The sequence below is a fragment of the Schistocerca serialis genome, chromosome 6 (genome assembly GCF_023864345.2).
Source record: "Schistocerca serialis cubense isolate TAMUIC-IGC-003099 chromosome 6, iqSchSeri2.2, whole genome shotgun sequence".
NCBI classification, from domain to species: domain Eukaryota; kingdom Metazoa; phylum Arthropoda; class Insecta; order Orthoptera; family Acrididae; genus Schistocerca; species Schistocerca serialis.
This window is the reverse complement of record NC_064643.1, coordinates 728,315,758-728,332,009: the sequence shown is the minus strand read 5'-3', so window position 1 is coordinate 728,332,009 and position 16,252 is coordinate 728,315,758. Positions and strand designations below refer to the sequence as shown.

Genomic DNA, 16,252 nt, shown 5'->3' with positions numbered 1-16,252 from the left:
TCAATGGCCAGAGATGGGTGAAATCTATAATTTTTACTGAAATTGAGAGTGTTTGTGCTGAAAAATAAACTGCATTTATAACAAGCTCTGGCATGCATGTCTCAGTTATTTTTGTGTGTTTTTCATTTTGCAAGTGTTAACTATGCTGCTGATTAAAACTGCACTCAAACTTTTAAGAAAAAGAGTAGAAGAATATCTTCTGGCCAGAACAACTGTGGACTGTAATAAAACTGTATTTTGAACATCAAAATGTAAAATTATGTATTAAATTTTCCTGGGCTTTCGTTGCTTTTTCCAGTTCTAGATTCTGAGTAAAATACTTGTGTATTATAGGTGTAATAACTGAAAGTATAATTTTATTTTTGAGAAAAAGCTTCACATTAGTGTTTTCTTATTGGCTTGTAATGTTTGTTGAGATATTTTTGAAAATGTTTCTACTAGCTAAGTGCAATTCAATACTAGTGAGACAACATTGCGCAACAGAACAGTAAATGTCTGAAGTCTGAAAGGCACCATGACACTGACTAAACATTAAGGGAAAAATTTTGCACTGATCCTTAGATGACGACAGTGTCATTGTCAGTAACTCCTCAGTTTAGAGTACTTGCAAGGAAACATTCAGATGAATAAAACAACCATTTAAATTATGTATATAGATATATATTCGGATTTTATTTATCTGTATATACTATCTCTTTTAACCGTAAATATACTACAAATCACAAGTGTTTTTTCTTATAAATTAAAATGTACATCTCTATTTACATAGATAAAACGAAAACAAAATACTTTGTTCAGTTGCCTGTCAATACACAGCACATACACAAAAAACGAAAACAAACAAAATGACAACAACGAGGCTGCGAGTGGTGCAGATGTCGGTGGAGGCTGTGGCAGCACTGCACGGGGCTTCCCCGTGTGGCGGGGAGTCCCCCACCGAACACCTGGTGTCTGCTGCTTAATCCCGCCTCCCACACACGCACTCTGCCTCCGAGTAGTAGACTACTGACGCAATATTACATATTTACACTGTTATTTACATACTTGTAAAATACAAACGTACTGTTGCCTAAAAAGTGGCGTAGCACTTATTTTCTCACTCGTAACGTACATCCCGATTAAAAACGACTGTGACACTTTGTAGAAAAATACTGTTCGTTAAGATGATTAATACCAAAAAAACTTTCTTATGTAGTGGTGAATACTGGTACACACGCATATATGTAGGGAGTCGCATTTGGCTGAGCTGCACAAACATTGCTTGAGATCTTGTCGTGAGCTGTATCAAACGCGCACGAAACTTACGTTTCTGTTTGAAATGAGGGATAACAGTAAACTGCACCCATACTGTTGCCTATATCTAGGTGGGAGGGTAAGAAATGTAGCTAAAGAGTTACAGAGTGGGGCCGAGTTAATTAATCGGGACAATTTAAAGCTGCACTCCTGCGTCTGTAGTCCCGAAATGCTTTTGCCAGTGCACGATGCGGCACGGCAGTGCACACCATTTGCGGCTCTAACGGCACTCCGCGCACACCGGATACTGGAAGTCAGCTGCGAAGGCATTCGGCGTGGCACGTGATGGGGTCCCCTCGGTGTGTGTGTCAGCTAACCCCGTTTTCTGCGCCAAAGACAGGCGCCGGCTATTGTGATCCCACAAACTAAACTGTCTAGAGGCGCCGTCACACTGTACACCCACACTGGGAGACATTGGACTGCTACAACTCTCGCGAGCAGTCGAACCGAACCCAAAGTCCAACAATTTGCGCTCTCCATTTGCAATTCCACACGGTATAGTGTACATGTCTACACAAGAACAGCAGTCGACACGAATCGTGAGGGCTGGTACCTTAACGCGAAAACCTGCTACTATTACACAAAAGTCACGGCTGAAGAGGGCGACACCTAACACTGACGAATGAATACAGAGATTAATTTACTACTGCTAACTACGGGACTACAACATCCACTACGGCTACAGGGTTTAATGACCATTGTCGCGCAGTATCGCGGGTGATGTGAGGTTCTGTGGGTGGGGAGGGCGGCCTCAGACCGCGAGGGCGAAGAACACGGAGGCGGCGAGGGCGGCGCGCAACCACGCCGCCAGCGACGCCGCCCCCGAGCGCTGCTCGCGGCCGCCCCTCGGCGCGCCGCCCGACGCCGACGACGAAGACGCCGACGTGGACGGCGCGGACAGCGGGTCGAGGCGCCGCACGTCGGTGAGGGCGGCGTGGGCGGCAGCCGCGAAGTCGTCGGCGCCGGTCGTCATCACGTCGAAGACGCACCAGTCGTGGTAGGAGCCGGTCAGGTTGCTGGCGCCGCACACCGCCTCCGCGTCAGCCTGCTTCATGGCGCTGCCGCGGTCCTCCTGCGGGCACACGGGACACAGCGGGTGTGAAGCAAGGTACACTGCACTCGCCCAGATCCGACGATCAAGTCGTAATACAGAGTATATATACTAAGATGGTACCTGTTCTTTCGGACATGTCCAAAAGAACAGGTACAATGAAATGAACACCCTTAGTTGCTTACGGGCGTTGACTTACGTCAACGGGGACAGATGAAAATGTGTGCCCCGACCGGGACTCGAACCCGGGATCTCCTGCTTACGTGGCAGACACTCTATCCATCTGAGCCACGGAGGACACAGAGGATAGCGCGACTGCAGGCATTTATCTCTGGCACGCCTCCGGGGAGAGCGAAAGGCTATTTACAATTTGTACAGAAACCAGATGGCAGTTATAAGAGTCGACGGACATGAAAGGGAAGCAGTGGTTGGGAAGGGAGTCAGACAGGGTTGTAGCCTATCCCCGATGTTATTCAATCTGTATATTGAGCAAGCAGTAAAGGAAACAAAAGAAAAATTCGGAATAGGTATTAAAATCCATGGAGAAGAAACAAAAACGTTGAGGTTCGTCGATGACATTGTAATTCTGTCAGAGACAGCAAAGGACTTGGAAGAGCAGTTGAACGGAATGGATAGTGTCTTGAAAGGAGGATATAAGATGAACATCAACAAAAGCAAAACGACGATAATGGAATGTAGTCGAATTAAGTCGGGTGATGCTGAAGGAATTAGATTAGGAAATGAGACACTTAAAGTAGTAAAGGAGTTTTGCTATTTGGGGAGCATAACAACAGATGATGGTCGAAGTAGAGAGGATATAAAATGTAGACTGGCAATGGCAAGGAAAGCGTTTCTGAAGAAGAGAAATTTGTTAACATCGAGTATAGATTTAAGTGTCAGGAAGTCGTTTCTGAAAGTAAAACGTGGACGATAAATAGTTTAGACAAGAAGAGAATAGAAGCTTTCGAAATGTGGTGCTACAGAAGAATGCTGAAGATTAGATGGGTAGATCACATAACTAATGAGGAGGTATTGAATAGAATCGGGGAGAAGAGGAGTTTGTGGCACAACTTGACAAGAAGAAGGGACCGGTTGGTAGGACATGGTCTGAGGCATCATGGGATCACAAATTTAGCATTGGAGGGCAGTGTAGAGGGTAAAAATCGTAGAGGGAGACCAAGAGATGAATACACTAAGCAGATTCAGAAGGACGTAGGTTGCAGTAAGTACTGGGAGATGATGAAGCTTGCACAGGATAGAGTAGCATGGAGAGCTGCATCAAACCAGTCTCAGCACGGAAGACCACAACAACAATATACTAAGATGGTATCTGTTCTTTCCGACATGTCCGATAGAACATGTGCCATCGGTGACCATGGGGGACAGATGAAAATGTGTGCGAATGCACAAACAGAGCCCGAACTCTTACGGGAATCGGCAACGCGCCGCGAGTAATGAGTATAATGGGCGGGGGCACTACGAATGTAGTGCGGGACAATACGTTGAGAACGTGGGTTTCGCGGGAGGCGTGCCAGAGATAAATGCCTGCAGTCGCGCTATCCTCTGTGTCCTCGTTGGCTCAGATGGATAGAGCGTCTGCCATGTAAGCAGGAGATTCCGGGTTCGAGTCCCGGTTGGGCACACATTTTCAGCTGTTCCCGTTGACGTATGTCAACGCCCGTAAGCAGCTAACGGTGTTCATTTCATTGTAATGTAATACAGAGTGTTTCAAAACTAGAGGGCACGTATGCCCCACATGTGACTCTTGTTCTTAAGAAAAACGTACGAAACAACACTGTGGATGTAAGACAGCTCAACAATAAAGATGGCCCCATGTGAAATACAGAAATTGCCAAGACGTTTGGAAATTGTCGTAAGGAAGAAACGAAGTTATATTGAAGGGCTGTAAAGGTCTTTTGTAAGATAAACTATTTCCTTTAATTCTATCTTACAGTGTACAGAACTTCTGAAATGACCCTCTTGATATTAAAATATCGTAGAGACAATATAAAAACTAACAGATTACCACATGCCATTAACAGGAGGCACTTGTTGTTACTTTTATATCAGATTGACGTATATACTGACATGTTTCAAAGTCGATTACGTAACAAACTGATAAAGAAGAGGAAGAAAATCTCTCGACACTACAGCGTCATGACCCACCTCATACCGTCACGCCAAGTTCTGTCGCCACCCCTCCCTTTTTCCCTTCTCTCAAAAGTGATCACCAGAGGGCTGAGCGCAATTGGACGTAGTTATGCTATTAGGAACCAACTATCATTTTTGACGTTATTTTATCCATGTTGGATTTTGTGGACTCCGCGGCTGTGAATGACAGTTGGTGATGCAAAGGAAATCTCTGCATTGTAAAGAAAAACATCAAGTGTATAACGGATGTGCGATGCTCAATATGCATTTTAAGAATATTTTGAAGTGTGTCACACTGATTTATTTACAGCATGTGAGCTATGGTGGAATTCGAGAACATTTACATCGAGCTAGAAAACCACGTGAACCACAACAAAACAGACCGCCATCTGCTGTAACGTATTGGAGAGGAGACCACATGCTGTTGTTCACAATTACGCAACGAAAAATATTAGCCATGGTAGCCAAAAAGCGGTTATGGCACTAAAAACGTTTTGAAAGTATTTGTAGCTAGTTGAGTTATTCGCCAACTACCATTTTTATGATTTCTGATTATCTGTTGCAGACTGTGATGGAATGTGTGTAGGACTCTTGTGTCGTGCAAAATAGAACCACATCCATTCCGTAACGTGCTGCTCTCTAGAGAGGTCGGAACGATCCACCAGTTGTTGTACATCTACATCGACTTAAGTGCCCGGCAGAGGGTTCATCGAAATACCTTCACAATAATTCTCTACTATCCCACTCCCCAACACCTGTACCTTTCCATGCGAGCTCTGATTTCACTTATTTTCTTATGATCATCGTATCTCCCTATGTAGATCGGCGTGAACACAATATTTTCACATTCGGAGGAGAAAGTTGGTGACTGAAATTTCGTGATAAGATTCCGCCGCAACGAAAAACGCCTTTGTTTTAATGATGTCCTCCACAAATCCTGTCTCATGTTCGTGACACGCTCGTATTTCTCGATTACACAAATCGCGCTGTTCTTCTTTGAACATTCTCGATGTGTTCCGTTAATTCTCTCTGGTAAGGATCACCCATCGCGCAGCAGTACTCCAATAGAGGACAGACTAGCATACTGTTGACAGTTTCTTTAGTAGATACGTTGCATCTTCAAAGTGTTCTGCCAAGAAAACGCAATTTTTGGTTCGCCTTCCCCACAACATTTTCTGTGTGTTCTTTCCAATTTAAGTAGTTAGTAACCGGAATACCTAGGTACTTAGATTTTAGATAATCGAAGTTTATCGGGTTCCTTTTAGCACTCATGTGGATGATCTCACACTTTTATAATTCTGCCTCAATTGCCGATTTTCGCACCATGCAGATACCTTTTCTAAATCATTTTGCAATTTGGTTCGATCTTCTTCCACCACCATGAGACAGCTGTTCAGAATATCCCCTAAGTCGTTTATATAGGTACCTGTAAGTAACAGGAGACGGGATATAACACGACCTTGGGGAGCACTAGAAATCACTAATCCAGTTGAATAGCTAAGACGATGATCCATAAGCACATAATATGATTACAAGCCGCTTATGAGGTAGGTCTCTAAAGCCTTCTGGAATATAGACATACGAAATAAATTTGAAATCCCTTGTCGGTAGCACTCAACACTTCGTCTGAATAAGGAGCTAGTTGTGTTTCACAGTAATGATCTTTTCTAAATCCGTGTTGACTGTGTGTCAATAGATCTTTGTCTTGGAGATAATTCATGTGCGAACACAATGTATGCTCCAAAATACTGCTAGATATCTTCGTTAATGATATGAGCCTTTTTTGAATATTGGTGTGACCTGTGCAATTTTCCAGTCTTTGGGTACGGATCTTTTGTCGTGCGCTCGGTTGTATACGAGTGTTAAGAATGGAATTGCATCAGCAGACGCTGAAAGGGACCTAATAGGTATACAGTCTGGACTGGAAGGCTTGCTTTTATTAAGCGATTTACGATGCTTCACCACTGCGACGATACCTACTTCTACGTTACTCAAGTTGGCAGCTATCCTCGATTCGAATTCTGGAATATTTACTTCGTCTTCTTTGGTGAAGGAATTTCGGAATGCTGCGTTTAGTGCTGCTAAGCACTGTCATCGATAGTATTTCCATTGCTATTGCGCAGAGAAGGCATTGATTATATCTTTGCCGCTAGCATACTTTACACACGGCCAGAATCTCTCTCTATTTTCTGCCAGTTTTCGAGATCAAGTTCTGTTGTGGACACTATTAAAAGCATCCCGCATTGAAGTCCGCACTAAATTTAGAGCTTCTGTACAATATCGCCAATGCTGGTATTTTGCTTTTTTAAAAATTTGGTATGCTTTTGTCGTCGTATCTGCAACGGTGTTCTGACTCATTTTGTATTCAATGGGAGATCATCTCCGTCTTTTTTTTATTTATTTGGAATAAACCTCTCGATTGCAGTGATTTGCAATGTGGAACCGAATCCACGTAAGACTGTTGAAGATCGCTCTACAGGAATATGCCATCCTTAAAAAGATTACCCTAAAATTTCTCATTTCCGGTCATTCGTTGTTACCGCACGAGAACGACTTTGTTAATATACAAAATGCACTAAAAATGCAATAAAGGCTGTATAAGCCTGAAGATTACATCACTGGCATGCAACAAGCCAGAGAAAAAACACTTTCAAATCCATAGGATGCGAACACGATCCTAAATCTCAGGACTGCTGCGTATTTCCTCATATCCTCCCACACTAAAATTCCGAAATGATTACATGTCAGGCAGCGGAGACGAATACACCAATGATTTTAAGTGTCCCCGCAAGTAAAAATCGACAGGGTTCAAATCAAGTGAGCACGAAGGCCATACAGCTGGGCCACTTCTGCCTGCCCATCGATCAGGAAACACCATTAACGCCCCATTCTCGATTCATCGAAAAATCTAACTCCCATGTATAAAACAGTTTCGAACGTGTGCTTACCTAAAAATTACTTCATATTTGACGTTAAAATGTAAGCGAGAAAAAGTTTAGGAGAAGGTTTAAAAATATGTGCTGTCATTATCAAACACAGGATGACTGTTTGCGTTCAGTTTTCCGAAAATGCCAGTTTTATACGCATCCCAATATTTATGATATCGTCTCTCTCAACTACGTCTAGTATACGTACATAATTTCGCAAATACGTTCAGTGGTTTATGGCCTCACAGTTTGAGGCGCCATGTCACGTACTGCGCGGACCCTCCCGCCGGAGGTTCGAGTCCTCCCCCGGTTGTGTGCGGTTTTTTACCTTAGCATAAGTTAGTTCAAGTGGTGTGTAGGTCTAGGGACCGATGAACTCAGCAGTTTGGTCCCTTACAAATTCACAGGCGTTTGAACATTCAGTGGTATATGTTGATACTGTCTGCAAGGTATGCTGAAAATACAGTTAGTGGTAAGAAAGGAGTAAATTAAAAATTTATGCTTGAACAGTGAAAAGCACTAAGCGATGAACTTTTCAGTGTATCTACATGTATACTACACACGCCACACTGCAGAGCGAGACGGAAAGTACTTCGCATCAGCATAAACTGTTTTCTGACGTATTGAAACCCACGTATTCCATTCATATACGGAGATGCACGCACAGTAATCTCTCTTACCTCCATCTCATTATACCTACGTGATATTTAACGTAGTGGCGGCACGCGGTCACATACCCGTAGCAGTTTTACTGAAACGAGGTACGGTCACGAAAGCCTACACTAGTTACAGGGTGAACCAGAACACCACCAACAATCTTTCAAGAGGTGGTAGTGGGCTGCCATCCAAAGAAAAAGGTTCCGTGTCAAAACTGCTACCTACCTCACGACGGAACCGCAAGTAAAGACAGTCGATTGAAATTTCTCATAATTAGAGACAAGAATGAGCGATCTGTAATTGCTTTAGAGTTAATTTAATAGCCAAGATCGCATTCAGTGTTATTTATTCCTGATTACCGGTTTCAACAAGACTGTCAAACTCAGACCTTTAAAAAAACTTGTCATACTTCCCGACTGTATCACATACCATGTTGGTATTCTAGCAGATATTATGTAGCACATTCCAGACAGGTCTGTTAATAATAAAAACCTGTTCGTCACAAATAAAAACAATCCAGTTAAAAACCATCTTACGTAACTAGGTATGTCCACGCACTTAACACTCCACTGATGCTTGTTAGTGAATTGCGTAATAGTTGAAGTTCCTGCACTTGTTTACGTTAACGTTTGCATGATGAGTTAAATACATAACGGAGCCACATTATTTTAAGTACACGTATCACCTGACTGCAATCAGACAAAGGTGGAAGAAATATATTGAAGGGTTATATGAGGAAAAAGATATTGAAACCAATACCTGTATGCCACGGTAAACATCATGATGCACATCAGTAATGTACTGAACTGCTTTACATTTAAGTACCTAACATTTTGTGAAATCAGCTCTGTCTTGGAATTATGGCTTGTCTATAAGTGAACACATTGCAACTATTGGCACCGAACTCATTTTTAAGCAATTGCTGTATCCACATAACCATAGCTGTTTCTTGACAGTAGATTTACTACCGAAACATCTTCATCATGCTACTGCTCAAGAACTTCCCACTTCTCTACTGTATGTGCATGTGTTTTGAATGTGGTTCCATAATACTACCAAGTTTTGTTATATATTGTAATATGCAAATTATTGTTGTTGTGGTCTTCAGTCCTGAGACTGGTTTGATGCAGCTCTCCATGCTACTCTATCCTGTGCAAGCTTCTTCATCTCCCAGTACCTACTGCAGCCTACATCCTTCTGAATCTGCATAGTGTATTCATCTCTTGGTCTCCCTCTACGATTTTTACCCTCCACGCTGCCCTCCAATACTAAATTGGTGCCTCAGAACATGTCCTACCAACCGATCCCTTCTTCTATTCAAGTTCGCCACTAACTGCTCTTCTCCCTAATTCTATTCAATGCCTCCTCATTAGTCATGTGAGCTACCCATCTAATCTTCAGCATTCTTCTGTAGCACCACATTTCGAAAGCTTCTATTCTCTTCTTGTCCAAACTATTTATCGTCCATGTTTCAATTCCAAATATCGCTACACTCTATACGAATACTTTCAGAAACGACTTCCTGACATTTAAATCTATACTCGATGTTAACAAATTTCTCTTCTTCTGAAACGCTTTCCTTGCCATTGCCAGTCTACATTTTATATCCTCTCTACTTCGATCATCATCAGTTATTTTGCTCCCCAAATAGCAAAACTCCTTTACTACTTTAAGTGTCTCATTTCCTAATCTAATACCCTCAGCATCACCCGACTTAATTCGACTACATTCCATTATCCCCGTTCTGCTTTTGTTGATGTTCATCTTGTACCCTCCTTTCAAGACACTGTCCATTCCGTTCAACTGATCTTCCAAGTCCTTTGCTGTCTCTGACAGAATTACAATGTCATCGACGAACCTCAAAGTTTTTATTTCTTCTCCATGGATTTTAATACCTACTCCAAACTTTTCTTTTGTTTCCTTCACTGCTTGCTCAATATACAGATTGACTAATATCGGGGAGAGGATACAATCCTGTCTCACTCCCTTCCCAACCACTGCTTCCCTTTCGTTCCCCTCCACTCTTATAACTGACATCTGGTTTCTGTACAAATTGTAAATAGCCTTTCGCTCCCTGTATTTTACCCCTGCCACCTTCAGAATTTGAAAGAGAGTATTCCAGTCAACATGGTCAAAAGCTTTCTTCAAGTCTACAAATGCTAGAAACGTAGGTTTGCCTTTCCTTAATCTAGCTTCTAAGATAAGTCGTAGTGTCAGTACTGCCTCACGTGTTCCAACATTTCTACGGAATCCAAACTAATCTTCCCCGAGGTCGGCTTCTACAAGTTTTTCCATTCGTCTGTAAAGAATTCGCGTTAGTATTTTGCAGCTGTGACTTATTAAACTGACAGTTCGGTAATTTTCCCATCTGTCAACACCTGCTTTCTTTGGGATTGGGATTATTACATTCTTCTTGAAGTCTGAGGGTATTTCGCCTGTCTCGTACATCTTGCTCACCAGATGTTAGAGTTTTGCCAGGACTGGCTCTCCCAAGGCCGTCAGTAGTTCCAATGGAATGTTGTCTACTCCGGGGGCCTTGTTTCAACTCAGGTCTTTCAGTGCTCTGTCGAAGTCCTCACGCAGTATCGTATCTCCCATTTCATCTTCATCTACATTCTCATCCAATTCTATAATATTGTCGTGAAGTACATCGCTCTTGTATAGAGCCTCTACATACTCTTTCCACCTTTCTGCTTTCCCTTCTTTGCTTAGAATTGGGTTTCCATCTGAGCTCTTGATATTCATACAAGTGGTTCTCTTTTCTCCAAAAGTCTCTTTAATTTTCCTGTAGGCAGTATCCATCTTACCCCTCGTGAGATAAGCCTCTAAATCCTTACATTTGTCCTCTAGCCATGCTTGCTTAGCCATTTTGCACTTCTTGTCGATCTCATTTTTCAGACGTTTGTATTCCTTTTTGCCTGCTTCATTTACTTCATTTTTGTATTTTCTTCTTTGATTATTTTCAGTACCTCTTCTGTTACCGAAGGGTTTCTACTAGCCCTCGTCTTTTTACCTACTTTATCCTCTGCTGCCTTCACTACTTCATCCCTCAGAGCTACCCATTCTTCTTCTACTGTATTTCTTTCCCCCATTCTTGTGAATCGTTCCCTAATGCTCTCCCTGAATCTCTGTACAACCTCTGGTTTAGTCAGTTTATCCAGGTCCCATCTCCTTAAATTCCCACATTTTTGCAGTTTCTTCAGTTTTAATCTACAGTTCATAACCAATAGATGGTGGTCAGAGTCGACATCTGCCCCTGGAAATGTCTTACAATTTAAAACCTCGTTCCTGATTATATAATCTGATACCTTCTAGTATCTTCAGGATTCTTCCATGTAGGTAGGAACGGTAAACCCTGCAAGACGGCACAAGTATCTAGTACCGAAGTCAATAATGTTTCACCCCTCATAGACGATCTGTCATAACACGAGGAAGCAGTCACAAACAACAGCCTTGTCTATCTCCTGTGGAGGGTGAGATGTGTCATCACCAAAGACAGCAGGCTAAAGGACACACTGAGTGCCCAAGCCTAACTGAATGTGTAATAAATACTTCTCCTTTTATCCTTACATCCCGTCCTGGAGGAATAAGTCATCAAGGGTGACCTCTTCAGCGCACACCACACAGTAGTAGAAAAGAAACCCATGAGACGCTGGTACAGGAGGGGAGTCTGGGGAGGGAAAGCAAGGCTAGTACTTACGAGAGGGTGCAGCAGCTCGCTGCTGGGGCAGCCCCTGGCGCACAGCTGGAGCCCGCTGCTGGGCCGGCCTCCGCCGCCGCCGCCGAACGCCACGTGTCGCGGGAGGCGCGCCGAGAAGGCGAGGTAGCGGCCGGCGCGCCGCACCACGACCAGCGCGTCCACGTGGCGCACCCACAGCTCGACGCGCCGGCCCTCCTCGTGCACCGACAGCTGCACGTTGCCGCCGGCAGAGCGCTGCGTGCCGTCCACGAAGGTGGCGGGCAGCGGCGCGTCCGCCGTCGCCTCGTACGTCTTGCGGTGGCGCGAGCACGCGGCCGAGCCGGCGGGGGCGCCGCGCACGATCACCGTCACCTGCACCACACACAGCGGCAGCATATAAATGACCTAGTAGATTTAAATCTAATATTTCCATGTTTACAACTTAGCCAGTACTGTCCAGATTATTTAACTTGAAAACAAATCAGGCAATTAAACTATTAAAGTAACAGGCTATACATCTGTACATACACATAAATGTTATCGAAAATTTGTGTTTCTTCCTAATGCGCAACCCGCTTGCACTTTCCTCTCACCATATCACAAAAGTCATGGATTTAGGCAATCAGATTCCGTAAACAGCGATCGTGAGAGACCCAACTCGCTTTATTTGTTCATGAGACCCATAAAATATTAGATACACGCTCCCAGGTAGATGCCATTTTCCTTGACTTCCGGAAGGCGTTCGATACAGTTCCGAAATGTCGCCTGTTAAACAAAGTAAGAGCCTACGGAATATCAGACCAGCTGTGTGGCTGGATTGAAGAGTTTTTAGCAAACAGAACACAGCATGTTGTTATCAAAGGAGAGACGTCTACAGACGTTAAGGTAACCTCTGGCGTGCCACAGGGGAGTGCTATGGGACCATTGCTTTTCACAATATATATAAATGACCTAGTACATAGTGTCGGAAGTTCCATGCGGCTTTTCGCGGATGATGCTGTAGTATACAGAGAAGTTGCAGCATTAGAAAATTGCAGCGAAATGCAGGAGGATCTGCAGCGGATAGGCACTTGGTGCAGGGAGTGGCAACTGACCCTTAAGATAGACAAATGTAATGTATTGCGAATATATAGAAAGAAGGATCCTTTATTGTATAATTATATGATAGCGGAACAAACACTGGTCGCAGTTACTTCTGTAAAATATCTGGGAGTATGCGAGCGGAACGATTTGAAGTGGAATCATCATATAAAATTAATTGTCGGTAAGGCGGGTGCTAGATTGAGGTTCGTTGGGAGAGTCCTTAGAAAATATAGTCCATCAACAAAGGAGGTGGCTTACAAAACACTCGTTCGACCTTTACTTGAGTATTGCTCATCAGTGTGGGATCCGTACCAGATCAGGTTGACGGAGGAGATAGAGAAGATCCAAAGAGCGGCGCGTTTCGTCACAGGGTTATTTGGTAAGCGTGATAGCGTTACGGAGATGTTTAGCAAACTCAAGTGGCAGACTCTGCAAGAGAGGCGCTCTGCATCGCGGTGTAGCTTGCTCGCCAGGTTTCGAGAGGGTGCGTTTCTGGATGAGGTATCGAATATATTGCTTCCCCCTACTTATACCTCCCGAGGAGATCACGAATGTAAAATTAGAGAGATTCGAGCGCGCACGAAGGCTTTCCGGCAGTCGTTCTTCCCAAAAAACCATACGCGACTGGAGCAGGAAAGGGAGCTAATGACAGTGGCACGTAAAGTGCCCTCCGCCACATACCATAGGGTGGCTTGCGGAGTATAAATGTAGATCAGGGATATTAGAATTATACATTAATACCTTCAGCTACTGACGGGCGTTTATTTGTATCAGTGGGGACAGGTGAAAATGTGTGCCCCGACCCGGATTCGAACCCGGGATCTCCTGCTTACATGGCAGACGCTCTATCCATCCGAGCCACCGAGGGCACACAGGATGGAGCGACTGCAGGGACTATCTCCCGCACGCCTCCCGCGAGACCCACATTCTCACCTTGTACGTCCACACACTACTTTCGTAGTGTCCCACCCCAACACGCTCATTACTCGCGGAATACATTCTTACCAAGTCCCGTAAGAGTTCGGGGAATGTGTGTGCATCCGCACAGATGGAGGAGGTCATGGCTGGTATTGCCAAAACGATATACTGATATGGATATGGTGTCTCTTCTTTCGGACATGTCCGAGAGAAGAGACACCATATCCATATGAGTTATAAGGGAGGTCAGTAGGTTATGTGCTGCAGGTATCGCTCTGTTCACTAGTATTTGTGACGACGTATCGGTCTTTTCAATTTGTGATTCTTAAGTCTTTCGGTGTCAGTTTGTTCGTTTATATTATCTAAAGGCAAGCTTTGAATGATCTATGTTTGTGTTCCAGCCTTTTTCTAGTTTATAATTTTATTCGAAAGAGATTTTGAACAACGAGTGGGAATTGCAGTAGCATCTGGACACGTGACAACACAGTACAAATACAGGGTGTTACAAAAAGGACTTCACAACTTCAAAAATTTATATAAATTTATTGAAAGAAGATACAGAGCTGGGTTTAATGTCATTTTGTAGGGAAACACATCAAGTTTTTTTTTTCTTTTTTTTCCCTTAAACTATAGACGACATGGTAGTGATGACACAGTGCAAGAGAGATGGAACAAATTTTAGATGATCTAAACACAAAATTAGAAGAACATGGAATGAAAATTAACAAGAAGAAAACGAAAAGCATGGTAATTGGAGGAAAGGGGAGAAAATGCTGTATGAAAATAGCGGGAGAGGAAAAAGGGAAAGTGAATAACTTCAGTTACTTGGAAAGTGCAATAGTGGATGATATGTATTGCTAAACAGAAATTAGGAAAAGAATTGCAATGGAAAAAGAAGGATTAAAGAGGAAACTGAAATTACTTTGTGGACCACTAAACAAAGATCTGAGGAAACGACTTACCAAATGTTACATCTTGAGTGTGGCACTATATGGTGCGGAGACCTGGACATTGAGGAAGTTGAAAGAAAATTGGAGCCACTAGAGATGTGGATATGGAGAAGAATCGAGAAAGTGAAATGGGAAGAACGAGTAAGGAATGAAGAAGAATTAAGAAGAGTTGGAGAAGAAAGAAACATGCTGAAAGTTATCAGAAAGAGAAAACGGAGCTGGATTGGACATTGTTCGACGAGCGATTGTTTATTGAAGGAAGGAATAGAAGGAATGGTGGAGGGACAAAGGAAAAGAGGAAAAAGAAGATATCAAATTCTGGACAATATGAAAGGAGACAAATATTCAGAAAGACTGGCTATGGACAGACAAAAGTGGAAGAGGCTTAACCCATGACAAGACCTGCCGTGAGGCAGAATACCATACTACTGCTACTACGACTACTACTACTACTACTACTACTACGACTACTACTGCTATTAAAGACGTTGTGTGTGGCTTCTGTTGCTTATCCTGCCTACATCCCACTGGAAGTAAATTTCTTTCCAAACTCACTGTAGCATTGCAGGTGTAATTTGCTCAGTGGCGGCATAAATTGTTGTTCTAAGTTCAGGTACAGAAGCCGGCACAGAGGAACGAACACGATATCCTCTATGAATCCCCATAAAAGAAGTCCAGAGGTGTCAGGTCTGGGGAAGCGATGTGCCATGCAATTGGCGCATCACGGCCAATCCATTGACCTGGAAAGCGGTCAGTGAGAAATTCCAGAAAGTCAGCCAGGTAGCGGGGTGATGCACCGCCTTGCATGAAGTAAACATTTCGTTCTTCGTCATTCTCATCGATCTGTGGTATCAAAAATTGTGGTAACATATACAGGTACACTAGCCCATTGAGGGTTCTCTCACGGAAAAAAAGGAGCCGTACACTTTGTTCTTGCTCAATGCACAAAAAATTTTCAGTTTAGGCCTACTAGGAGGACCTTTAGCGTACTTGGTACGGAAATTACGCTGAACTGTTGTCGCCGACGTCGATTCTTCAAACCAAAACATACAGTTAGCACGCTCGGTTCCAGTGAATTCGTGGAATACTACAGAAATCACCAGAGTACCGTTTTTTGAAACTCTGCTCAAAAATCAAACTGTAATCGAGGATCATACCACTATTTGAGCATTACGAGCAGTTAGTTTTAAAGGCGAGCGCTTATGTAGAACAACTGTATTATTATTTTTTTTTTGTTAATTTGTCTGTTTTCAACGGCTACAAGAAGATGAAGGCATTATATGTTGACAGAGCCAGAAGATCAGCTACTTTCTATCTTTATTGCAAACTACGAATGAAATGTCAAGTTTTCTCCTTATATGATGATGCAAGTTTGTTGAGAGTCTATCCCCCCCCCCCCCGCCCCCCCGCCCCCCCACCGTTTTTAATGTTCCAAAGCAAATGGAACATTGTACTTCACTGATGCCACACTTCGTGAAATATTTCCGAACTAGGGACATGGCCATTCTGTAATACGACGGATATGCGACCAAGTCTGCGAGAA

At 43.3% G+C, this 16,252-nt stretch overlaps 1 protein-coding gene across 1 annotated transcript in view; it reads right to left on the bottom strand.

Moving 5' to 3' along the window:
* Positions 1-638: 638 nt before the first annotated feature.
* The window catches only part of LOC126485050 (repulsive guidance molecule B-like), a 343,575-nt gene continuing 327,961 nt past the window's right edge, over positions 639-16,252 (bottom strand). Inside the window, exons 6-7 of the mRNA XM_050108651.1 lie at positions 11,780-12,130; positions 639-2,365 (exon numbers count right to left, since the gene is read on the bottom strand). Coding sequence (XP_049964608.1) covers positions 2,045-2,365; positions 11,780-12,130 — 672 coding nt within the window. The 3' untranslated portion in view covers positions 639-2,044. The remainder of the gene's footprint in view (positions 2,366-11,779; positions 12,131-16,252) is intronic.